General features: G+C 33.4%; 4 protein-coding genes across 4 annotated transcripts in view; all 4 read right to left on the reverse strand.

Annotated features, from left to right (window-relative positions):
- Positions 1-970, reverse strand: part of LOC131947247 (collagen alpha-6(VI) chain) — a 66,937-nt gene extending 65,967 nt beyond the window's left edge. The window contains exons 1-2 of the mRNA XM_059308394.1: positions 918-970; positions 574-657 (exon numbers count right to left, since the gene is read on the reverse strand). Of these exons, the coding sequence (XP_059164377.1) occupies positions 574-657; positions 918-960 (127 nt within the window). The 5' untranslated portion in view covers positions 961-970. The remainder of the gene's footprint in view (positions 1-573; positions 658-917) is intronic.
- Positions 971-3,134: 2,164 nt separating this feature from the next.
- LOC131947227 (mucin-2) lies at positions 3,135-8,223 on the reverse strand. The gene is made up of 9 exons (XM_059308374.1): positions 8,141-8,223; positions 7,176-7,244; positions 6,994-7,005; positions 6,686-6,703; positions 5,746-6,540; positions 5,379-5,629; positions 4,921-5,083; positions 4,260-4,442; positions 3,135-3,211 (listed from the first exon to the last, which is right to left on the reverse strand). Exons 1-9 carry the CDS (start codon positions 8,202-8,204, stop codon positions 3,204-3,206), a joined length of 1,563 nt encoding a protein of 520 aa, XP_059164357.1. The 5' UTR covers positions 8,205-8,223; the 3' UTR covers positions 3,135-3,203.
- Positions 8,224-15,278: 7,055 nt separating this feature from the next.
- LOC131947256 (FMRFamide-activated amiloride-sensitive sodium channel-like) lies at positions 15,279-26,920 on the reverse strand. Its single transcript, XM_059308402.1, has 10 exons — positions 26,848-26,920; positions 26,426-26,517; positions 25,449-25,612; positions 24,860-24,946; positions 24,614-24,734; positions 23,728-23,797; positions 22,833-22,890; positions 20,923-20,990; positions 19,060-19,135; positions 15,279-16,403 (listed from the first exon to the last, which is right to left on the reverse strand). Exons 1-10 carry the CDS (start codon positions 26,910-26,912, stop codon positions 16,257-16,259), a joined length of 948 nt encoding a protein of 315 aa, XP_059164385.1. The 5' UTR covers positions 26,913-26,920; the 3' UTR covers positions 15,279-16,256.
- Positions 17,305-18,250, reverse strand: LOC131947257 (E3 ubiquitin-protein ligase RNF181-like). Its single transcript, XM_059308403.1, has one exon. It carries the CDS (start codon positions 18,163-18,165, stop codon positions 17,755-17,757), a length of 411 nt encoding a protein of 136 aa, XP_059164386.1. The 5' UTR covers positions 18,166-18,250; the 3' UTR covers positions 17,305-17,754.
- Positions 26,921-27,000: the final 80 nt, after the last annotated feature.

Below are 27,000 nucleotides of genomic sequence, written 5' to 3' on the forward strand. Positions count from 1 at the left end.
CGATTAGTAAGATGGCACTGCTACAACAAGAGTATTATCTCTTATTTGGTATAGGTTATTAGTCTGGAATCGCCGCAAGAGAGCAATACTCATTTAGTTCAATGATACCTTTACATAATAACAATACTCGATAAGTAAGATGGTATCCGTACAAGAAATATAATTTGATAGGTTGGCTAATATTGCTCAAGAAAGAAATACTCTATTATTTAACTTGTATAGCTAAAAATAAATCCTTGATAGTATATTTGTTTAATATTCGTTCGTAAAAAACGGTTATACTAACTACATAACTATCAGTGAATTAAAAGAAAACTGCGTATACCGATTCTGACATATAATACAATATGAAAGATAAAACTGATGTAGTACGTACTCGTAATTTCTATTTTTAAAGTACTTTAAACTTATCAATGTGTGCATAGTATCCTATCATTGGCCTACAAAATACTTGTAACTAAATACTGTCTACATCGTCAGCCTACAAAATACTTGTAACTAAATACTGTCTACATATCCTACCGTTAGCCAACAAAATACTTGTTACTAAATATTGTCTACATGTTAACCTACCGTCAGCCGACTGTGCCCCGTTGATAAACAAGACCACCAAGGCTACACAGTGTAACAGCAACATTTTCACGCGCTTCTGTTCCACTGAAATATTTAAACGGTTCATATCAATTAGAAATGTCTAAATGTATCAGCTAAAATGTACGCTATATCTAAGTACAAGATCAGCTGATAAAGTAATACAGTTCGTGAAACAATATTCACATTAACACCAAGCACATGCTATTATATAGCCTGGTAAAACAAAGTAATTAAATGTTTTGGGGGAATACAAGAAAACATGTATTACATTTCAAGATTAATAACTAGTAATTCAAACGGTAACCGCTATAGAAAAATCCAACCTGAATGTGAGGTTGTCGGGAACGACAACAGAAATCGCACCATTCATCTGAATTCAGCCTTTATATTACCGGATGAGTATGCCATCTATAAACAGCATCACAGGCTGTTAAACACGCGACAATACAAAGCTAATCGTGTTATACGTGTGATAAACATGTTGAAGCGTTCAGTAATTTGTGTTGGTCCAGCGGATTTTGTTCTTTTGATCTTTAGCAACAGGTCCAGCCTCGGTAGAATGCAAGGGAACTCACACGGACGCAACTTTGTTGTGTTGGAATACAACGTACTACAATCAGGTATATTATATACCGTATATATATATATATATATATATATATATATATATATATATATATATATATATATATATATATATGTGTGTGTGTGTGTGTGTGTAAATTTGACCCTGATAAATTACCTAATAGACTTACACATTCGGTAACAGTTTCATGTTTCTCACGTCCGAACGTTTATTACATTAGGTATGTGTGAGTTTTAAAAATAGTTGCGTGTGTATCCAACAAACAAGCAAACCTGGTGGCTCAAAACTACAGAGCAGATAGCGTTTTATTTTTAAATTTGGCTTTAATTTAAATCAGCTTGGAATTGTGTTGTCTACTAAAGACCTAAACGACAGTAATTTACGCGTTTTTTCAAAGGCTGAACACAAAAGAGTTGATGATACGTAATTAAAACTAAATTAGCTGTAACAAAACTAAATTTGAACAGAAGGGAGAGATCATTAAGAGATAATTAAAATGCTGACACTAAACTTTAAGCAACAGTTGTGTTTTATGTGTTAGGAAACTTCAAGCATTTTGTTTTTTGCCTAGTATTGTAAAACTTGGAGTTGATTGTGTATTGTTTATGGGGGAAAAAATTCCCAAAACATCTAGCTGATATTTCTAAACTATTGCTTTGCTAAGATTCATTAAAACAAATTGTATTTTACCGGCGACAAATATCTCTTGATTAGAAATATTTAGAACATAGTGTTTACACGTATTTAATTAGGGATGACTGCAGTTCAACAGTTTCAAATTAAATTCGACAGGTTGTGAAAACAAAAAGGTTGTGTTATAGGGCTGGAAAGTAGGTCACCAATAAGTTCTACGGCTCAATAAAACCTGCATGAGCCATACAACTGGTTGATGACCTACTTACCAGCCCTATTGTTTTTTCTAAAATACCAAGGGCTAGCTTGCACCTGTTGAGTAAAGTGACACGTCTTCTAACCATGTTCCTGTAACTAAACTGTTGAAGTGAAACTTTATATTAAGCTTGTATTTAAAAACATACACTATAAACTTAAATAGTTAAAATAGGATTATATTTCTTTACACGTATTATAATATTTAAATTCGGCCATTTTTATTGAAGTTTAAATCTTAAAGAGTTCTTTAAAATAATGTCGATATTAAATTGAATTTCCTTTATTGGTTTTTGTGAAATGATTTACACTGCTGAAATATTGTTTTTGTTGTGACTTATTTTTATGCTGCTTAGTAAGTCTTCTAATAAATTGTGGTTATTTTTACTTCTTGTTGATCTAATTTAAAAGATTGGGTTTATGGAACATTTTCCTTACTTTACCACTTACCTAAGTAAATTCACTTAAGATTAATTAAAATTGTTTATGAGGGCATATCTTAGCTAGATTGGGAACTGACTTAATAGACAATTCAATGAGAACAATGAAAGACAGTTCAATAACAAAATATTTATTCAATGTGATCATAAGTTATATGAAGACTTGTTCTTAACAACGTGCGAGAGATACTAGTAAAAAACAAAATGCTATGACAGTTTATAAATATTTTTATATCAATTAAAATCTAATAAGTCCTTAATTGTTTTGCTAATTGAGAAACTTAGAAATACGTTTATTTTTTCTATGACAACTATACCTACCAGTGTCATCTCTACGGTTTAGAAGTATGTAAATACTTTGTCGTTGGATATGTCAATTACATGTTTATCTAAACTTGATGCTCGGGGTTTGTTCGTTCGATTTCCGAGGCGCAACTTTACAAAAGTTGATCAGCCTATGAAAGCATGTATCTGTTTATTTTATGAATGTTTTAAAAGAGGTTGAAAAGTTCTAGATAATTCAATTTTTTTGTTTTTTTGAATATTGGTACACAATGGTCAACAAGATGGACACAGTACGCATTGGTTACGTGTACATGTTAAAACACACAATGAAACAAATTGTGAGGGAAAACATTTTATTTTGTACAATGCAGCCTTGTAGACTGTGAACTGTCATTTACCGTCCCTTGTATTTATATTTCTGAAATAGAAATTACGAAAAAAATTAATTGAAACTGTAGGATAAATTAAATTCAGAAACCAAATCAGTATCCTGTATGGCTTTCTTTGTCCTTGTAGCACAAAAACCTTGCAGTGTACAATAAACTGTAAACAGAAACCGGAGCCATAGCTTTAAGTTTACCACTAAGGCAATATGGGTTAAAAAATACAACAATTGAGCACCCAGGTACTCTGTAGGTCGATGAACCCCAATAAACCACCCAAGTGCTCTGTGTAAAAAAAACAATTGTGCACCCAGGTGCTCTGTTAGTCAATAAACCCCAATAAACCACCCAAGTTCTCTGTGTAAAAAAAACAATTGACCACCCAGGTGCTCTGCTGGTCAATAAACCCAAATGTCCACGAATGTGTTTCCCTTTCCACCAGGTGCGTATTTCTTTGTTTTTAACTGTTTTCTCTGTGTATTTACAAGAGGGGGAAATCGCTTTATAGTACATGTCGTATAGAGACTTTTTTTTTATCTTACTTCACTGTAGTAGATACAAAAAATGGCTATACATTTGGTGCAATAATTGCAACGCATTGATTTAAAATGCATGTAGTAATGCCACACATAATATCGTTATTTAATAACCCATGAGCTAATGCCACAAATTCCTATGTGATCAATGTGCATGTGGTAATGCCATATAAAATATATGTGTATATTGCTCATGTGCTAACGCCTTAGCCCGATATCTTCAAAAGCCGTTGAAAAGATGACTTTATTTCTTCAATTATTTTTATTTTAATGATCTTTAACAAAGGCAGAATGTTTCCATACTTCTAAATGTATCACAAGCTTGAACTTCTCCACTTCCTTTTTTTGGCGTTATGTGAACGTCCCTAAAACAGAGATTATATCTGTTTGTTTAATTTTGAGGTGAGCTCAATGAATTTTTTCCTTCTTAAAATTCCCTAGCTCGAAACATAACAATCTTTTCTTGCTTGTACCGTTTGTACCATGACAATGAACTAAAATTGTATCTGCTCTCAACTGTTTGATGTTGGAGCAATGTTCTTCTTACTTTTGCAGGCACTCTCCACGATCTTCTTCTTGATGAACTCGAGGGTGCTGTAGTCGTATGCCAGTACCACGTCATCAGACGTGCTGGCGACGGCGTACAGCTCTTCTGGGGAGACTTCCTGCCCCACCCCCACGGCAATCACCTCCGCCCCATCGTCTTTCAGCGCCTGGGCCTCGGCAACAGCTGAAATATAGGGAAACAGTAAAAAACCTGATGTTTACAAACATATGTATATATCGTGTCTTAAGTAATATTTCTATCACGAATCTTCACCATGCGTGACAAAATAGTATTTAGTTTTCCTTTTATTAGTTTATCCATATCTGCAAGATACAAATGTATTTAATGACCTAGGAGCATTCACAAATATATTCCAATAATAGCTCTCGATTTAGGTAAACATTATAGTTAGTTGTAAACACTATGAATACATGCATTTTTTGCTTTTTAATAATTATTACTTATATTTATACATGTATATGGCTACGAAAAACAATTTTATGAAAAGGCTTCAACATACACAAAAAAGTCTAAATTTCCTAATATAATTTTTTCCTAACATATTTTTGTCGTAAAAACAAATCAGCATTTAAGATATTCGGTAATTGTAATAGAAGTATACTGTTAAAATCTGATTGACAGACAATGTGTGTCCACTTACTTCTGTCTCGACTGGACGACACACCGTCTGTGATTAAGATGACCAGGTCTTTAGCGTCTGGCCTGCCGCCAGCGGAAGTGCCGAACATGTTGTTTTTACGTATGTAGTTCAAGGCTCTGTCGGTATTGGTCTGAGCATTTAGGTATTTAGCAGCTTTAAAAGCCTGGGGAATGCAAGAATGTTTACTGCTTTTGTTAAACCTCTTTTTTTTCACATCGAAAAACAAACGATTGCCTTTTATTTTGTTTTTAAATGGACTGTACTGATATATAAAGCTCATTTTCTTTTATTTCACGGCATTTGGTTTGTTTATGATTATATGAAGATAGTCTCAAGTTTATTACTGAATAACTGGTCATGGGTGTTTTTTTTTAGTTCATAGCTATAACTATTGTTAGTATCCCGACGTTTTAGTATCCACAATATACAGAATTACAAAAGGCAGAAGTTGATTGTACCTTTTCCATTCCGGCGCTGTCCGCGTAGGTCTTCAGGTCAAAGAGTTTAATGGCGCTGTAGCTGTAGGTCAGGGCAGCGAACCGGACATCGTTTGGACCAATGGTGAACTGCCTGGTCAGCTGGGAGACGAACTCCAGAAGCTTCTTCCAGTTGGCTTGACCGATGCTCTTGGACGAGTCCAGGACCAGGATGATGTCTGCTTGAGTGTTGGCTGGGCAGGGCGTGGGTCTTGGTGGGGTTCCAGTTGGTGCTGGAATGGGTGGACAAGAATTAGGTGCAGTACGCTTTTATAACATGATTTCTGAAGCTGTATTATTTGTGTTTGTAAACTAAACTATAAAGAAAAGAAAAATAATTTTTGCTTACGGGTTTGTGGTACACCTTGCGTTGTCGTGGGTTGCGTTGGTGGTTGTGTTGGTGGTTGTGTTGGTGGTTGTGTTGGTGGTTGTGTTGGTGGTTGTGTTGGTGGTTGTGTTGGTGGTTGTGTTGGTGGTGGTGTTGGTGGTTGTGTTGGTGGTTGTGTTGGAGGCTCCGTTGGTGCTTGTGTTGGTGGTTGTGTTGGTGGCTCCGTTGGTGGTTGTGTTGGTGGCTGCGTAGTTTCTTGAGGGGCCGACGTTTGTTCTGTTTGTTCTATAGGTAGGGATGGTTTAGTGGTTTCTTGAGGGGCCGACGTTTGTTCTGTTTGTTCTATAGGTAGGGATGGTTTAGTGGTTTCTTGTAAGACTGGTGTTTGTTCTGTTTGTTCTATAGGTAGGGATGGTTTAGTGGTTTCTTGTAAGACCGGCGTTTGTTCTGTTTGTTCTATGGGTAGGGATGGTTTAGTGGTTTCTTGAGGCGCCGGCGTTTGTTCTGTTTGTTCTATAGGTAGGGATGGTTTAGTGGTTTCTTGTAAGACCGGCGTTTGTTCTGTTTGTTCTATAGGTAGGGATGGTTTAGTGGTTTCTTGTAAGACTGGTGTTTGTTCTGTTTGTTCTATAGGTAGGGATGGTTTAGTGGTTTCTTGAGGGGCCGGCGTTTGTTCTGTTTGTTCTATAGGTAGGGATGGTTTAGTGGTTTCTTGTAAGACCGGCTTTTGTTCTATTTGTCCATTGACCTCAGTAGGTTTTTTTATATCCTCTATTTCAGAATAAATTGGTTCTGTAACTTCTGCAAATATTTGGCCTTCAGGAAAAAATAAAATAACCACCAGGTTAGGTTTATTAAATCATCAAGAAAGTAGCTTTATATTCTAAATATTACATTCAAGTATTATCTATTAAAACAAAACTATCTTAAAAAAAGAATTTAATGAAATGAATGAACTAACCGTCCGGCGCATCTGTAACTGTAGATAATAAAAACACGTTCGTGTACTCAAACATTAACACACAAGTCATATATATAGGCCTACTTCATTTATTTGTGTTTAAACTATTTTATTAATTTAAAGTTCCATAGAACACAAAGTTTAGTAATTATCTAGGTGTCAGATTTGGGATGTTGCTTGGTAGATTGTAGAATTATAGCTGTTTAGTAATTAATGTAATATTAATAGCAATATTTCTTATTTGCCGTATGATTTTAAGCTGAATAAGATTATAATGTTGTGATGTTCAGTCTGATCACGTTTCTTACCTTCGACATATTCTGAAAAAAAAGTACAATTCATAATATAAAAATGAAAAATAAATACATACAAATATATATAAAACACACACATCTGTGTATGTATTTAAGTAAATAAAATGTATAATACATGAAACAATATTTGTGATCATTGTTTTGACAATAAATTACAAAGATGAGTTTCTGGTTACCTTGATTTGATGTTCCCAGATTCCAGAAATCGTTAATCAGTTTCAGCTTAGCGTCTATGATGTTGCCGACTGTGAATGTCAACATTAAAATTTATACCAGCAACTATAAGAATCATGCAATACATATATTCTTACTGTGAGTTGGTTTAATAATCATGATAAATGAAAGCAGATTAGCAAAAATAAGTAAATTAATTTAAAAAAACATGATATTGTTGTGTTATATGACTTTCGAGACATCTTCTTTATAAAGGTTTATGAACTTAGGTTATCATCATGGTCATAGGTCTGTTTGTGATGGTCATGTAGCCAGGCCATCTTTGTCCATTGATTCTGTTTGTGATGGTCATGTAGCCAGGCCATCTTTGTCCATTGATTCTGTTTGTGATGGTCATGTAGCCAGGCCATCTTTGTCCATTGATTCGGTTTGTGATGGTCATGTAGCCAGGCCATCTTTGTTCATTGATTCTGTTTGTGATGGTCATGTAGCCAGGCCATCTTTGTCCATTGATTCGGTTTGTGATGGTCATGTAGCCAGGCCATCTTTGTTCATTGATTCTGTTTGTGATGGTCATGTAGCCAGGCCATCTTTGTCCATTGATTCGGTTTGTGATGGTCATGTAGCCAGGCCATCTTTGTTCATTGATTCTGTTTGTGATGGTCATGTAGCCAGGCCATCTTTGTCCATTGATTCGGTTTGTGATGGTCATGTAGCCAGGCCATCTTTGTTCATTGATTCTGTTTGTGATGGTCATTGTTCAGGTCATCTTTGTCCATTGATTCTGTTTGTGATGGTCATGTGGTCAGGTCATATTTGTTCATTGATCCATGTTAAAATAGCTTGCCCAACTAAGTTAAAGTATCCGTACTATCTATATATATATCAAAGTTAAAGTATCCGTACTATCTATATATATATCAAATATAAGTGCAAATATGATTTGGTTCAACTATAAGCTACTCACTTAAACCACATTCTCCTAGTTTCGTGGTCAACAGTAAAATAACAGAGACCGTACAATAATTCATTGTGAACTTCTTGGTCAGTATTGATCTAAAGATGAAATCAGTAGTATTACAGTATCATTTTTTTAAAAATACAGATTGAACATGAAAATATTAGATATGAATTACGCGGGTTGAAAAGCAATAGAAACAAACAAACAAACTGTCATAGCAGTCAGAAATTTAAAAAAATAGTATTCAACAGTCAAAGAACAGATAAAACAAAACCACATACATGAAAGGGTTAACAAACGGGAGTTTGAAAGTAGGGACAGACCAATCACAATGATTGATTTATTATCACGTTCACTTTTCAAACTCTATTTACATTCATCTGCAATACACATTTTAAATATACGCTTTCTTTCTTTAGTACAGTTTTTAGAGCTAAATATAATAACGTGGGACCCTTTAACTCTGTACAATGTTAAAATGCATATAAATGTTATAATGTGTTACCTATAGGGCCTAATATCGTTTTTTATTGAATACTTTAAAATATTCTCAAAACTGATTTTTAAAAATATATTTTGGTAAAGTTGGGTAGCACCACGTCAATAACACCAAGTCAATAATGTTTCAGCTACGTTTTGAACTTACGAAACGAACAAGTTTTGCAAAGTATTTTTAAATTTAAACTAAATTCAAACACCTGCGCACGGGGTCGATAATTTGATTAAGTTACAGTTGTTGTTAGTTAAAATACAAACAAGACGAGAACAATTCTAAAACAAATATAATAACTATTTATTCCTTTTGTTTAGCTGCTGCATAAACCTAAAAATCAACTAGCTGAAAAACCCAAGGGAGCTTTATTAACTCGACTGAAACGGATATTATGCTGAATCGTTCGCACTGTTCCCGAAAGCTGTGAGTCATGTGTTTGCTTATCAAAGACTGAAGTGGCTGATGAAATGTTAGCCCAAACAGGTGACGCCGTCAGCTAATTAAGTCAAAGTTAAGTGTTATTTACATATTATTTTAAACATACTTCGTCAATGTACTTAGACTCGAATCACACTGTTTTTGCGCTTTTGGTGATAACATTTTTGAGTTTAAAATGTAACTTAAATAAATGATTTACAAGTAAAGAATTTGCACAAAAAAAAATTGCTTTTGGCTATTACGTTTCAGTGTATATTCGTATGTGTATGTGTGTATGTTTCTGTGTGTGTGTTTTGTACAACCAGCTTGGACAAGCTAAGGGGTCACTCATCAAGTCATGTCTGTTAGATGGGGGTCAAATGTTATACACAATCTGTTAGTTGGGGGTCAAATGTTAAGCACTGTGTTTTAGAAAGAGGTCACATGATACACAATGTCTGTTAGATGGGGGTCATACATCACATAATGTCTGATAGATGGGGATCACACATCACACAATGTCTGTTAGCAGGGGGTCACGTATCACACGATATTTGGTAAACTTAAGCTACATGCAACAGCTCGTATGTGAAATAGATGACACAGGAAACACAAATTTAGTAAACATATGTTATATGCCACACAATATATGTAAAAAAAAACATGTACAATATTTGTTAAACAGATGTCAAATGTCAAACAGTATTTGTCAAACAGATGTAAAACAAAACATGTTGAATAGATGCCACGTGTCATACAAATACGTGTAGCCAGATGTCAAATTTCAAACGATACATGCCCAACATGTAATACAACTTATGATGCACATATGTAATATATCAAACATATGCTTGTAAACAGATGTCAAATGCAATACAATATATATTACACTGATTTCATATGTCCCACAATATATGGTTAACTGATGCCAAATGTCACACATTATCTGGTAAACATATGTCACATGTCACAAAGTAGTGATCAGCATATGTCACTTGGGTTCCATGACAAATGATCTCAGACAAAGTATCTCAGACAAAATATCTCACGGACAAATGACCTCAGGACAAATGATCTCAAGGACAAATGATCTCACGGGCAAAAGATACCAGGACAAAATATATCAGGACAAATGATATCATGGACAAAAGATCTCAGACAAAATATCTCATACTAAATATGTCACAACAAAATTTTGATAGTATGTAGAATGATTTTAGTTGATTTGAACTTTTTTTTTATTGACTGTCAATATGGTTTTGTTTACTTTTTTACGCATAATAATTGTGAATAAAATGAATTTGTTAAACATAACAAACCATCAAGAGATTTATTAAACTTATTCTTTGTAACAGCATTTGATTTGAAAAAATAAAAATTAAAACAAACTTACTCCCTTAGCCTAAAAGGTATGATAAATGATAATGTATAAAACAAAGTAACGGTAGCTATACAGCATTAATGTTCATAACACGCGAAATGTCTTTCAAAAATGTGAATGGGTCTTCAGGTTTCTAACTTAAAATTGTTTTTATTGCATCATCAACACAAACATAACGTTTACGTTTCTTTGCCGACGGTACATCGTTATGATCACACCTATTCGATAATATGTGATTATCTATTGTGTGAGCTCTTGCTCGACATGTTCCAACTTCACATTTTCCAAATATATTTGCCTGCTGCTCCACTTCTTTTATAAACATAAATTCACCAGAAACTTATGTCCTAAAACCTTTCTGCTGGGTAACAAAAGAGGCCATAGCTGAGTAATCACCACTAATACTGCTTGACAAACTTAGCTCTGCGATGACCGCTGTTTGTTTAAATAAGCATTATTCACCTGATCACAAAGGTCAATAAAAAATAATGTTCAGTAAACTAAAATCACCCAATCTATATACTACTAAAACTCAACTTTGTTTACATGTTTGAATATTTATTTGTTTGTCTGATTTCTTACTGTAAGGAAACTGCTCGATATGGGGGGCTGTAAAATAGTATGTAGGTAGAGAACAATTTTTTATTGCAGACAGACTGTTAATCACACATTTATTTAAAGACGTTAATTAATTTATTGATTTATTCATAGGTACATTAACCACATTTTTTAAAAAGTTTTAGAACATTGGCTTAATTTTGACTGAATAGTGACGTTTGATAACTCATTATTTTGTTGTTTTTTATTTATTTATTATTGGGGAGAATCTGCGTTATGTGTAGAGCTGTAAAATAGGATTTTGGGTGGTAAATATTGTTCTTTCTTGAACACACTGTTAATTTTTAACTAATTTAAAGCCGTTAATTAATTTATTGATATATTCATAGGTAGATTAACCACATTTATTATAAAAGTTTAGAACATTGACTATAGTAATAGTTAAAAGTCTTATTTTACAACAATTATATTTTCTTTGGGCCTGTATGTGAATGATAAGGTTGACTGTCAGGACCTCGCGAGGCATAGGGCAGGTGAAGTAGAGTTCACCTGTTTCTATGTTCTCAGCATATGAAGGGATAGTGTGGTCAGAGCCATACTCGGCCGGAATCGTTTTTTTTTTAAATACAAACATGTCTGAGACTTGGCGGGGCACTGGGCAGGTGAAGTAGAGTTTAGTAGAGTTTTAAAATTTAAAAAACGTCTTTTTGAATGTGGGGTCTGGTTATTTTGGGATGATAAGTGCTGGCAGACGTGATGTCATTTATGGATGACCCCCCCCCCCCCCCGAAACTCACAGTTATCTAACTAGATAACGGGTAGTCTAGTATACTATTAAAATTAAGTTGTGCGATATTTTGTCTGAGATATTTTGTCTGAGATCAATTGTCCATGGTATCATTTGTCCTAATATATTTTGTCCTGGTATCTTTTGTCCTTGAGATCATTTGTCCTTGAGATCATTTGTCCTGAGATCATTTGTCCTGAGATCATTTGTCCGTGAGATATTTTGTCTGAGATCATTTGTCCTGAGATCATTTGTCATGTCACCGTCACTTGTCACATATTATCTTGGAAGTAAATGTCAAACCTCACACAACATCTGGTAAATAGATCTGTTGCTTACAAATTGGGTTTATGCTTAGTATATAGAAGAAAATACACACACAATTGGCTAGGGGGGGGGGATTAAACTAGACTTATAACAATGGGTCGTAAACTTAGTAGATCAATACTGATATGAAATTCTACCATAAAAGAAATGCACGAAGCAAATGAACCATATCTAACAAGGCAAGAGAGTTTTAATCACGGCGACCGCGGTGATTTGGTTGAACGATTTTAAGTAATCACCCGCTGTTTCATGTTGACGTTTACAAGCTGTTTGTGAAAAGGTGTGATATGTTCTAGCCTACTTCACTCTATTGACTTATAAACGCGATAAAGTGAATGCTTTTTCATTTTAGTACCCGAAATTTCATATATAACTATAACATTTTATACTCGTATTGCTTTAATTTTTTTAAGTGACCTCCGATTTACAGAAGCGGTACTGGTTTTTAAAATACCGTTAACATGAGACAAGTTTAATACGTGAATGCAATTTCATTCATAGGTATAAGATCTATTTAACCTACGCTAATTTCGATTTCTCACAAAACAATAATAATTTATCCTGATACCACTGTCCGTCTAAGAGTCTACGTTCAAACTTAAGTACCTTGCGTCACTTTACAACTAATATGTCTGATAGCGGTATAGACACGTTTGTCTCAATTTTGGACGATTCACTCAGTGATTTTTTTTACTATATTTTTTACAATTAGACATTTAAATCATTTAAAAAACGTTTACCACATCAAGCACATAAACTTTAGTACTAATCAGTAAACAAAAAACGTTTAGAAACAATTTCGGTTGTCATGGAAATTCGAAAAAACTTCCACCAGTTTGAATTTTTTCGCATTTAAAGAAAAACTCAAAGACATTTTTATGCATGCACTTATAGCAATCAAATTTATTTTGTTTATATTTCATTATATATTAAATTTTGTCACGGTTTTAGTTGTAGAAATGCTATGACAGAAAAAAAAATTCAGCAGTCAAGAATCCTGCCTATAGCAGATCGATCAATAATTAAATGTAACTGCAGTTTAAAGGAGGTCTATGACAAAGTTGCTTTTGATATTGAAGAATTTTATCTGAGAAATACGTTAACATAATTAAGTGATAAAAGGGGGGGGGGAAGGTACGCATCACGAGGTACCCTCTGCCCATGTCCCATACTTTCGTAAAATAAGACACATACAAAATGGGACTTCCTTATCAACGACACAGCTGCTCAAATAACTGTATCTCTGTATGTGAGTAACACAGGAACTATCCTACATTATAACTATTAATCTCACATAAATACAAAGTGTATTTTAAAAATAAAGCACATCACATTTTATTTCATTTAAAGTATATTAATTCCATTTTGGAAATATATGTATATTGATACATTATGTAATTCACATTTATTAAAAATAGTTTAAATATGATAACATACTCGCCGTAAGTATTAATTAAATATTTAGTAATTGTAATTGTCCTTACTGATGATAAGGTTGTATACCGCAACTGAATCCTGCGTGATTCTGGCATTTAAATGTGAATCTAGCAGCTAATGCATTTTTCGTCAACGAAATCAACAGGTAAACAGTATAGAGTGATACTTAATTTAAAGTATCACTAAAAAACTGATCACACGCACTTCCAACGTTAAAATGTGTGTACCTTTAGGACTCGCACTTTACAACCCACGCATGTAGCCAAATGTGATCAGTTAACCCATAACAAGATAATGTTACAGATACCTAGGTCACGAGTTGGTTGTATAGAAATCTCTGGATCACATATTGCAAGGGGCGATTAAACCTACACGGGTTACTACTATACTGAGTTGACTTGTTAAAAAAAATAATTTAATAATAGTGTAACACATACCATGAGTTACCAGTCAAGGGAGATAGTTTACACTTATTTTGGTTGCGGCCCTTGTGGGCATGTTAAAAACAGTTCTTTATAGTGTGTCCATATAACGATATCAAGTGGGGAGACATGAATTATCTCCCTTACAACATATCTGCGTGAGAAGGTTTTAAACTTAGTGTCTCGTGTTATTCGATTAATTATGCTAAACACCTACACACTAAAACATCTGCCACCAAACAGTATTTAATTAGTGTCATAATTACCAATTCCAATACACTTTATTCTGATACAGAGTGATGACTATGTCAACAAACTGACACACTATACTAACACAACGGGTATTGAAGATATTTCAAACGTTTTAGTACACATATTTAGAAAAATATTAGTAGGATGCTGTTTAAAGCTCAACTCGACAAAATGCAAGGCATATGCATCATATATATATATATATATATATATATATATATATATATATATATATATATATATATATATATATATATATATATATATATATATATATATATATATATATATATATATATGTATATTAAGTTAAAGACAACTTACTCGTCTACACACAAGTCTCACTCTACGACTACCTCTCCAGCCAACCATGTGATATATTGAGGCCCTTAAAGCTGTTAAGGATAAACATCGCTCAACTGCCCATTAATGAGCAATTAAAAAACAATTAATTGACCGAGGACCATCCCTCAAATTGGCAAATCCCAGGTGTTGTTTTGGCAACATGACTGTGGTCTATGGGATAGTAATGACACCAGTGTGTGTGACAAGCTACCTCTATGCCAACATGTGTTGCCAATGGCGTGGGCTTGTGATAGGTAATGTATCCTGTTGATTTATTATCAATGTGACTGAGATAATTTAGTTTTAATTAAAATTTGTTTTTAACATCACTGAGACAAATTAATTCAGTTGTATTTGTTATTTTGAAATTTGTTTTTACAGTGAATGAGACTTTTCAATTCAATTGTTTTTAAATTCTTTAACTTGACTCGAAATTTATAAACCATTACAAAACATCGTTGATTTCCATTTACTTCTAGTTTGGGCATACATTTATGTGCATGTATTTATTTATGGCTCATGCGATCATGTGTAGTATATGTGGTTGTCATTGATATGAAACAGAGACGTGCTTCGTATTTAATCTGTTACAAAGAAGTACCAGACAGCTTCGTCAAAAGTTTTCACGTCAACAGCGACCCCATCCCTACCTGGAATTAAAGCTTCACGTGATAAAACCTGAATCATATTATTTTGGCAGAATAAAGAAGTTAAACACAAGTTCAAACCAATACAATAAATAAAGTTTTATTTGAATGACTTTCGGCCTTTGGCAACATTTAACACATAGTTCCCCACTGTACATGGTTACATAACAACCATGTATTAGTATATACCTGCAATACGTCAACGTGTACACATGATTTGATTTAAATTTAACTAATTCAAACGTACAATAAAGTGTTTTCAGAGTGACAAATTGTTATTAAAAAGTAAATATTGTCTGTTAAATATTGTTTTAGTTTTGTTTAAAGCTTACTTAAGACATAACATAAAACAGAATTGTTTGTGTTTAAATTTAGATTATTAAGATATTATTACACACATATTTAAGTTAATTACATACTCACGTATACTTGCATACAAGTTTTATGAATATAAGTTAAGTACCCTTTTGTAATCTAACGGTCAATGGCACAGGTGAAGAACGTTTCTTTGACATTTGCAAATGAAGGGATAAAGTGGTCAGCAATATGTTAAGAGACTTTCCTTAAGGTGAGTCAGGTACCCATCAAATATGTCAAGCCACCTTACTTTCCTTAAGGTGAATCAGGTACGCATCAAATACGCCAAGACACCTAATTTTATGACATTTAAGATTGTGACTTGGTTATGGATAATGCTTTGTAAATCCTCCAACTATACATACAGTTTTTTTAGTTAATTAAAAGGAATACGAGTATTATGATGTTGAATTATTTTAAATGTTTGTGCGATGATTTTAAAATAATACATTTACATGTTTTTATTTTACCCACGGAGCTTGTGGATTGTTAATTAACAATATCGTATAGTTAATTAGAGAAATACCTTATAGTTCGTCAACAATTATGAAAAAACGTAATATCCATTTAAAAAGTATTACATATTGAATTGATTAATCAACATCATATAATATCATCCTGTTTGGACAAGATTTGTAATACAACTCTTTGTAAAACAATATTTTCTCACAACACTGTACAAGTTGAGGGTATAACGCACTATTTAGGTTTTGTTTGAGCACATCGGCCTGTAATCAGAAACACAGCTACACGGATGATCAAATGAACGACTTCAAAGATGCCGAGCACAGAAATGCCGATCCACAAACCAAGAGTGCCTCCTATGTCAGAAAACAACTGGTAAATCTGTGAATAAAATAACATTCATTTTTGCCGTAGCACTTTAAAAACTATGTCAGAAAATAACTGGAACATCTGTGGATAAAATAACATTCATTTTTTGCCGTAGCACTTCAAACACTATGTCAAAAAATAACTGGTAATCTGTTGATAAAATAACATTCATTTTTAGCTCTCCAAACATAGTGTTGCGACATTTGTTTTCGTAAACACAGAGGTTTATCCAGTGGCGGAACTAGAAAAAAAGGGCCACCCCGGAAATTTTTTTTTCTAGGCCCCCCCCCGCTATATATATATATATATATATATATATATATATATATATATATATATATATATATATATATATATATATATATAAACACATAATGCAAACATTGGATACTCATTTCTGGCTTGATCGGGTTTTGAAAAAAAAAATCTTTTTTTTTCAATTTAAACAAATTACATGTCATGTGTGCGAGTGCATTAGTCTGTTTTGAATTTTTGTTTTTATATATTTTTTTTTCTTTCTTTTTTTTTCGCCTCAGACACGTAATTTATAGCGTCAGTTGTGTGTTCGCTTTAGTATTACAGTTTACATCATCGGCTTGTGAGGACTGATACAGATTTACAATAGTAATATTTCTTTCTTACTTGTAGCCTGCTTTCATTCATTTAAGATGGTTTACTTATACATAGATCTAATACAAAACGTCTAAATATAAAGAAAAAATAAAAATTAAAAACCAACTTGAAACTGAAAATGCAAATGTGTAATTAAATGATGATTCAAGGGATTTTTTTTTTTCTCGGCGTGCGTGGTGGTATGGGGGGACGGGGACGGGGGGTGGTGGAATTTGGGTTTTGTTTTTAGATTTTTTTTTTGTTTTTTTTCTTTGCATTTTTTAATAAGTTAAAACACCATACATGAATAACATGATCTAAAGCCTAATCATTTTCTTGCAAAACTGACATCAAGTCATAAGATCATGGTTCGTCCAAGTCATGATTTTGACTAGGTAGTTTAATTCTGGACTATCTAACAAGATTGTAAGTTTAATGTCTTTCAATATCAGAAGTGGGTTAAAATTTGGTTTAATTTGACTACAAACCCACCTGCGACCATTGCGATCTGTCAAGTGATAAAAAGCAAATGCTATTGGTTCAGCTTATCTAACAGTGTTTGAATATTATTAGCCCCCTTACTGAGAAACGTGAATTGTTACACATGAAAATTTCAATCTGTTCAGCCACTGGGTCTTCCACGTTTTAAAATTACAAGTGTTGCATAAAATTACATGCACACTGAAAATTTCTATCCAAACATCGAGTCATGTAGATTGCTTAATTCAAATTGTCTCTGTTTTGTCGGGCCTTATGTTTTTTTATATTCTTCATACTGTGGGTCATCTGTTGGATATTCCTGACGACACATGGGGCAAGAATTCACTTTTCCTAGCCACGGCAATATACAGGCACAGTGAAATTGATGGTTACATGGGAGAATTTTAGTTTCATCATCTTCATCAAATTCCATCAAACAGACAGGACACTTTATTCCTTGTGCTGCTACAGTTGGTGTGACTGAATGGGTGGGAAGTTTATCAACAAATTCCTTGGAAGCTGGTGGCGCTCTTCCATCACTTCCAAAAAACCTATTGAACTCTATATCCCATTCTCCAGCAAGCCCAGTGTCTAGCAGAAGTCTAGCTAAATGAAGTGCATGATTAGGTGTTTGTCCTTCTTCTAATGGCTGACAATTATGTTCATCAAAATAAGATGCCATTATCCTTTGATATGTCTGTGTCCTAAACTTAATCACTGTCCATGAATGTATTATTATTTAGTCCTACCTAGTATTTTACTAAAAATGCTGATTTAGTGATTTAGATTTTTTTTCTTTCTTTTTAGAACTATTTTATTTATTATGTTTGCCTACCCTCTAGTGCAGGGGTTCCCAACCCCGTGCCCGCGGGCGCCATGGCGCCCGCCGAATGATTCGTATGTGACCGCCTCTCACTATTCGACTATTCGACAGAGACAGAATTGTTTTCATAAACATTACTGAAAGGTTGAAGGGGATTGAAATCGAAAGTTTGAGGGGGGGGGGGGGGGGTGCAAATAAAAAATTGCCTATATTTCACACTACAGCTTAGGCATATATATTTTTTTACGCAACATCAAGTGTTAGGTACTGTGTAACATCCCTAATGTTAATGTAGTAGATCTGTTTAATATTTACAAAAGCTTTTGTCGTCAAGTCAAGAATGCAAAAAAAAATATTTTTTTTAACAATAAAAAATTTAATATTGTCGGCTCTGGGCCCCTAGATGGCGTGCCCCCCCCCCCCCCCCCCCGCATTGCGGGGTCTGGCGGCACTGTAGTTCCGCCCCTGGGTTTATCCGTATATAACTTAAACTACATGGACTAATTACGAACGCTTTATTATTTAGTCATAGAAGATATAGAATAAGTATCTATTTATGAACAGTTATTTTGAACTTACTTTTAATTATATTAACCGTTAACACAATATACGTGTTTTCATGGATATTTAATTTTAGAAATATAGGTAACACTGTGAGCAAAAAATGATCCTTATAAAAATATTTTTCTTAATCTAGATTTCATTCAGCACATAAAAAAAGTCATTGCTAAAATATAATTGATATGTGTGTACCTCATAGTCCGCTTTCTCCACGATCACCTGATGGTTCAAGTCTTGATAAAAAATATTCAGCTTTACAAACTCTTGGCTGCATTGAAATATACACACACATATATATATATATATATATATATATATATATATATATATATATGGTGACAGGACAAATGATCTCAGGACAAATGATCTCAGACAAAATATCTCAGACAAAATATCTCACGGACAAATGATCTCAAGACAAATGATCCCAGGACAAATGATCTCAAGGACAAATGATCTCACGGACAAAAGATACCAGGACAAAATATATCAGGACAAATGATACCACGGACAATTGATCTCAGACAAAATATCTCAGACAAAATATCTTACAGCAAAATTTTAATAGTGTATTGGATGATTTTAGTTGATCTGAACATGTTTTTATTGACTGTCATATGGTATTGTTTACCACATTTAATATTGTTTATAGGCCTATATAATTTTAAGAAATGTTTGCAGCATAAATTTGCCATATTGCACTAATCATTTAAAATTAGGATTACTAATATAGTATGTGAAGATTAAAGAAATTACTCGATAGACAACGTAGGTGAGCTTGGCAAATATGAGACAATCCTACCATGTCAGGTGGACGAAACTAGATCTTAGGGAATGAAATGACAAAAAGACACACCTTCGTATCAAGGTGGCCGCTCGCTTTGATGGCAGAGACATGCCTTAAGGGAAAGACATCCACCCTCCATGAACAATACAACTAACATCTTAAGTCCATTGTTATGCGTTGATCACAGTTAAGTGATCAGGTGACAAATGCTTATTTAAACAAACAGCGGTCATCGCGGAGCTAAGTTTGTCGTAGGGTGCATCAAACAAAGCAGTATTAGTGGTGATTACTAAGCTATGGCCTAATTCGTTGCCTAGCAGAAAGGTTTTAGGACATTAGTTTCTGGTGAATTAATGTTTATTAAAGTCATACTTGGAGAGATTTGGAAATGTGAAGTTAGAACATGTCGAGCAAGAGTTCACACAATACATGATCACATAGTATTGGAGAGGTGTGATCATAACAACGTACCTGCCGGTATAGAAACGTAAGCGTTTCGTTTGTGTTGATGATGCAATAAAAACAATAGTTTAACGTTACGAACCTAAAGACCCATTCACATTTTTGAAAAATATTTCGCGTGTTTTGAACATAAATGTTGTATAGCTACCGTTACTTTTTTTTTTATACATTATCATTCATTACACCTTTCAGGGGTAAGCTTGTTTTAATTATAACTTTTTCAAGTCAAATGCTATTAGAAAGATTAAGTTTAATACATTTTTTGATGCTTTGTTAATTTTAACAAATTCACTTTATTCACAATTATGATGCGTAAAAAAGTAAAGAAAACCATATTGACAGTTAATAAAACAAACAGTTCAAGTCAACAAAATTCATCGTACACACTATTAAAATTTTGCTGTGAGATATTTTGTCTGAGATATTTTGTCTGAGATCATTTGTCCATGGTATCATTTGTCCTGATATATTTTGTCCTGGTATCTTTTGTCCGTGAGATGAATTGTGCTTGAGATCATTTGTCCTGAGATCATTTGTCCTGAGATCATTTGTCCGTGATATATTTTGTCTGAGATATTTTGTCTGAGATCATTTGTCCTGAGATCATTTGTCATGGAACCATATATATATATATATATATATATATATATATATATATACATATTATATGCTGCATTAAAGATAAGTTTCTTTCAGGTTTTAAAAAAAAATGTGTTTAACACATTCTCCGCTACATTATGTTACTTCAGATTGAAGCTAAACTATTAACACATTGTCGATAATTGATGGTGATAACTGACACTTACATTAATTTTTCACCGGCAAATCCACAAGTTAAGTTTTTCACATGGCATATCGGAATAGAGAATACAGTCTGAAATATTGCAGTAAGCTTAGATGACAAACAACTAAATAGAGAATATAACATTGCAATCAAATAAAATGGAGAATATATAACACATCGGAGGATGGCAAACTTTTGAAAAAAAAAAAAAAAGGTGACTATGTGTGTCTCGAATCCGTACCACACGCATAGTATCAATTACACTATCATCACATCTATTTAAGCACCTTATATTTTGTAACAGAGGGAGAGAAGTGCACACATAGGCTTTTTACAAGCTTTTATTTAACTCACTTCCTCGTCAGTCGTCAGTCGTCATTCGTCATTCGTCATTCGTCATTCGTCATTCGTCAGTCTGTCTAGATCGAAACGGCCGAGTGAAATTGCAGGCACTTCCAACTGACAGATACGGTTCGTAGTTGGTACGTAGGTCAAGACATGAAGACAATGCATCGTGACATTCAATTTGACTTAATTGGTCGCCTAATTAATTGTTTATGAAATAATTAAAATTTTGAACAAATTAGTAGGCAGTCTTATCCACACGCGTCATCACGGCAATAGAGCGTCAACACCTTCAATAGGTGCGCAATGGTTTTTAGTCAAGTAACTCTATTGTAAATAAAAACATGCAAAGTACTAAAAAAAATCATAAAAACGTTTTAATAATAAGCTTTTCTGTAAAAATGCACAAAAATGATAACATAAATTATACAATACTATTTAAATAACTATAATGAACAGCTTGATTATCTTCCTAAATATTAGTAAAGGTATCCAATAGATGTTAAAGTAAATCACGTTCGATTATGCGTAGAACGCCACCATTTTTGTAAATCTACATTTATAATTGTTTCCCCGATTTAAATAAGTCCCCTATACTCATATAAGAAGATTTTCACTCGCGGTCATTTTTAGCCCTCATCGAGGGCTAAGAATCTGACCGACAGCTTTTCCATACCACCTAGCCATTTACCGAGGTGCATGCAAAAAATTAACCAGATTAACAGAGTTTAAGTATCCTAATATCTGTGTTTAAATTACCCTCTGTTTTTTTTACATAAATTACAAAGATTATAAAGAGAAATACGACAAGTCAGTTTTGACAACTTTACAAATTTTTCACAGATATGGCGAGTTTTTTTTCAGAAATCCAAAGGCGTTTTTCTACGATCTCATAAAATATCAAGGTGGGGGGGGGGGGGGGGGGGGGTTTGGAAAAAGTTTTTTTCGGTGTATAGCTCATATTAGGTGCCGTCTGCCTAACAATAATCGGCTTTTAAAAATCCGTATGTAGAGACATTACCATTTACATTTACTGAACATCGCTGAAAAGTTGATCGAAAGCTAAAAATTTTATTTAATAATTATATATTAAATTTAGTAAATATAACTGTAACGTTACTCAAGTTACCGTGTCTATAGACACGGGCAAGGTTTCAAAAAGTAAGATTTTCCCGACACCGAAAGGTTGTACATAAAAAAAAAATGTGTCTAAATCAATATTTATATTTTTTAAGGATTACAATACATCCTTTATACTCGGTAGAGAAATGTACAGCGGTGAAAACTGTCCAAATTTCATTTAATGTTTTTGGAATATAACATTACTTTCTCTACACTCTGATAGTAAGTAAAATAATAATAATAAATACACAATAAACACTTGCACAGTAATTAAGTTATCAAGCTTAATTTAATACTGTTAGCTCACAAGACTCGAGTTGGAATCAGGGGTTCGATTATGTAGGAAGTAAATGAGACCACTCAGCTCTGATGGGTACCTGACTCAAGCGTTGAAAATTTGCAACGAATATCAGGATGGAGAGAATCTAAAAAAATATCAAGCTATGCCTTACAATTACAACTTACTGCATATTCTGCTGTTGGCCATTTGGTTGATGAGATAACTTCTTGATACAGCGTCTCTCTATTAGGTGACATATTGGCGTATATATATATATATATATATATATATATATATATATATATATATATATATATATATATATATATATATACATATATATATATATATATATATATATATATATATATATATATATATATATATATATATCGTACATATAATATATAATATATAAATGTAATTTATTTATTTACTTATTTATCTATGTGTGTGTGTGTATGTGTGTGTATGTTTCAGTACTAAATACTTGAATTTAAGCTCCTGAACAAAATTGTTTTACCAACATCAGAGGCGTCGCTAGGCCGAAGCGCGGACCGCATCGGATGACACCATTTAGGGGGGGGGGGGGGTACACAAAAAAAATGTGAAACATATATAAAAGGAATATGCTTTTTGCCAGTTCAATGAATGGTTAATAAGAGTATTTTTGGTACAAACTTACGATCGAGACAAGGGCGGGGGAGGGGGCATGACACCATGACATAAACCTGCTAACTGAAGAGAACATAGTGCTTCATCCAGCTATATTAATAATCAACTACAGATAAACCTCTTACTATTATCTGTGTACCCTTCAAAGCTATCATATATATATATATATATATATATATATATATATATATATATATATATATATATATATATATATATATATATATTTATATATATATATATATATATATATATATATATATATATATATACATTTTCCTTTGGTGGAAAGGCGTGATTGGGGGGAGGGGGGAATGACACCATGAGTTACCGAACCGGGTGACACCCGACCTAGCGACGACACTGACCAACATATCGTACATTGTTACATTAATTTGCACCTACTTGCAAGGGTTTTTACAATCGCATTGTGACGTATCTCGTTCAAAATGTTTTGTTCTTACGCAATCTGTTTCTGAAAATGTGTGAAAAGAAAATAAGTTATAAAAGTATTATGCATAGTTCATGTGAGCAGGCATTTTAATTGAACTATAGGTCATTAAATGCTTAGTCTCTATCTTTCACTTTCTCTCTCTTTATACATATATATATATATATATATATATATATATATATATATATATATATATATATATATATATATATATATATATATGTCTGTGTGTGTCTGTGAGTGTATGTGTGTTTGAATAATGTGTATACATATGCTAGGGGATATTCAACACGATAACTGACGATTTAATGTATAACCTATATTTCTTGTGCATCTTTTTTTTTTCTTTTTAAAAGAAAAATATAAGTATTATAACAGTGAAACATTGTTGGATCGTATCTTGGGAGTGTGTGGGTGAGATTGCATCAGAGAGAGACAGTAGCTGTGCGCATGCGTGAGAGGAAGTGGAGAGAAGAAGGCAAGAACATGGCGTAGCTTGGCTGAACACACCGTCTATGTGAGGACAAAATAAATATATATAAAACGTATAAGAAGGCTTGTCTTGTGATTTCGTATGTGATAGATAAAGGTAGGAGAAAGGCCTGTGGCAAGTTTATATCGTGAACCCAGTCACACAAAAACCCTGTGACAAGTATGATGTTAATAAATGTAACATGTGGACGTCCAAAATGACACGGACCCCACCCCCCCCCCTCAGTTCACACGCGTCCACAAAAGTCGGATCCCCGCCCCCCATGTGATGACTCCTAATGGTAAGAAGCTTTTTCTTTAGAAGTCTATCAGTTTCTTTTGACTATGTAAATACCCAGCACTTACTGTTGTTTCTGCAATGTGTATCGTTATCCGTCTTCAAAACGTTCTGAATTTCTCTGTTTGCATTACTGGAACAGTTGCACTCATCGCGGATACGGTTATACTCACAGATACTCTGACAAGTCTAGACAAGTTCATGTCCACAAAAATACATTTTTATATTAATTACAAGCAATACATTTATGTTTCTTTCCGTTTCTAAAGAGCATAAATTCCATGATCAAATATGCGATATCAAGTACAACTTACGTATAACGTGTAAGCAAAGTTGTAAATCTGGTTGTAGTCGTCATTAGAGCAGTTGTCGTATTTGGTAGGTAGCCGTGTTACATTAACCTAATCACTCAATAGAAAATAAATCTACCTCTAATAGAAACATAAGAGAAACGACACGATATTTCTATAATGAGTACATAAATGTAAATCGTCTAATCGAACAATTCTTATGAAATACTCAAATCCCATAGACTACTATATTACTTTCAATACCACAATCTATCCCAACCCATAGATTATTCGATCCCTTTTCATACAATAATCATTCCAACCCCATTATATAATCAATGGAATTCCATAAATTATTCAATCTGAAAGCAATAATAATCACCTACAAAACACTGTGAATTTAATACGATGAAAGCATACAGTGCAGTTTAACATAATCCATGCTTCATATTAATTAAATAATAATTTAAAGTTACGGCCGCTAATTTATTTGTTTTTTTTTAATAGGAACAATTTTGTTTAATGAAATGTTCCACATATTGCAATGTGTTTTAATAGGTTATATAATTTTCACTGGACATACGACATACAATCCATACTAATTACGAGTTACCTGTTTGATGCCAATAAATGTGTTAGTGCCAGGCATCACACTGAGTCCATTTTCATCTGGAAATGGCAGTGAGTTTGGTTCGTGGACCACCACCCTGATTCCGTTGTTGGTGGTAAAGTAAGGCACGTACTCTTCCGTTTCTAGGTGTAAGACTAGTTCTAAGCCTTTACAAAAATGAGAAATACTTTTCTAATAATTGCTTTTTAAATTTAAATACAGATTACATCTAATTATAGACACCAGTTAATTGATTTATTTTTTATTATTCTTTGTTTTTTTATTAAATGCCCTACTTTTCTCTGTAGAGAAGCGTGTATTTTTAACATTATATATATATATATATATATATATATATATATATATATATATATATATATATACATATACATATGACGTATATCGCAAATCTAGTGTGAGGGTGTAGGAAGTTTATATCCTATGTATATATAATCTCCACGGGGATCGCATTTTTTATGTACGGCTGGTACAGTTTAGTAAAATCTAACACAAGTCCAATTCAATATATTCTATAATATTTCTTTATTCAACACAAATCAATCTCCTACTCCTACCCGAACTATGTCCCAAGATCTGTCTACTAACACTAACTACAACTACACTTCCATGTAACTTATAACACTACATTTAATTTCAACTTCTACGTCTTTCCCCTAGCGCTCCCTCTGTCTAACTGCTACCTAACTCTACATATCTCTGATCGTTCTCTACCGCAACCTATCTCTGACTGCTGTCCCACGGCTCACTGGTCATCTGACCGTCTCACGTGACCGGTCATCTCCTGTTTTTCTATTGGTCTACCTTACTACGCTATGCTATGTTTCTGCTATCTTTTACTTGACGTCACATCTAGCATAACTATGTTATTCAGGAAAAATATGTATGAAGCCACTCACAAACAAATGAATTACGATATTAAACTAACTCACTGAGTCTAGTAAAATGTAGGGCCTACATACCGCCAGAGGGGCCGCTTGTACGCGAAATAAATTTTTCGTGCTGCAGTGTGTAGCAGTTTCCATAATTGTTTGAGTAAAAGTGGGTAAAATTTCTGGGAGATTAAAGGCACATTAAATGAAACATTTTTATATAGATTGAATGAAGTATTTTTCTAAAGAGTCAATGAAACATTATATTTATCCATTAAAATGTGATTATGTATCTACATTTTTTTAGTAAGTTTAAGAAACTATGTTAAGCCTTTAAACATTAAATTAAAGTTAGATAATGCAGGAATTCACGAGTAAATAAAAGAAAACTTTACACACAAATTAGTACAATAATCACTGTGGTTTGTTAAACCAGTAAGCACAATATAATCAGAAAAGCTATTGCTTTAAAGGAAACCAACAGAAACTTAGTTAGAAAAAACACAACTTACTCGGGGTAACATTTTCCACCCGCGAACGAACACTCTAAAAGCATGTCTTTTATTTGGTGTCCCATTTCTTGAAGCGTACCTCTAACATATTAATAGCAAGAGATTTTAAACATTGTAATAAATGTTGCTGTTATTAAAAGAAGCTGTTTTGTT

The sequence above is a fragment of the Physella acuta genome, unplaced genomic scaffold (assembly GCF_028476545.2).
Source record: "Physella acuta isolate Inbredline_101_S28 unplaced genomic scaffold, ASM2847654v3 ptg000590l, whole genome shotgun sequence".
In the NCBI taxonomy this organism is placed as follows: domain Eukaryota; kingdom Metazoa; phylum Mollusca; class Gastropoda; family Physidae; genus Physella; species Physella acuta.

Excerpts from the sequence above, each read along its gene's own strand:
- LOC131947257 (XM_059308403.1), bottom strand. The coding sequence starts at position 18,165 with ATGGCATCTTATTTTGATGAACATAATTGTCAGCCATTAGAAGAAGGA.
- LOC131947227 (XM_059308374.1), bottom strand. The coding sequence starts at position 8,204 with ATGAATTATTGTACGGTCTCTGTTATTTTACTGTTGACCACGAAACTA. Across the intron at positions 5,630-5,745 it reads GCAAGGTGTACCACAAACCC|CACCAACTGGAACCCCACCA; the intron begins GTAAGCAAAAAT and ends CACCCATTCCAG. Across the intron at positions 4,443-4,920 it reads GTCGTCCAGTCGAGACAGAA|CTGTTGCCGAGGCCCAGGCG; the intron begins GTAAGTGGACAC and ends CCTATATTTCAG.
- LOC131947256 (XM_059308402.1), bottom strand. The coding sequence starts at position 26,912 with ATGGGACACCAAATAAAAGACATGCTTTTAGAGTGTTCGTTCGCGGGT. Across the intron at positions 26,518-26,847 it reads GGTGGAAAATGTTACCCCGA|AAATTTTACCCACTTTTACT; the intron begins GTAAGTTGTGTT and ends TTAATCTCCCAG. Across the intron at positions 24,735-24,859 it reads ACTTTGCTTACACGTTATAC|ACTTGTCAGAGTATCTGTGA; the intron begins GTAAGTTGTACT and ends GAACTTGTCTAG.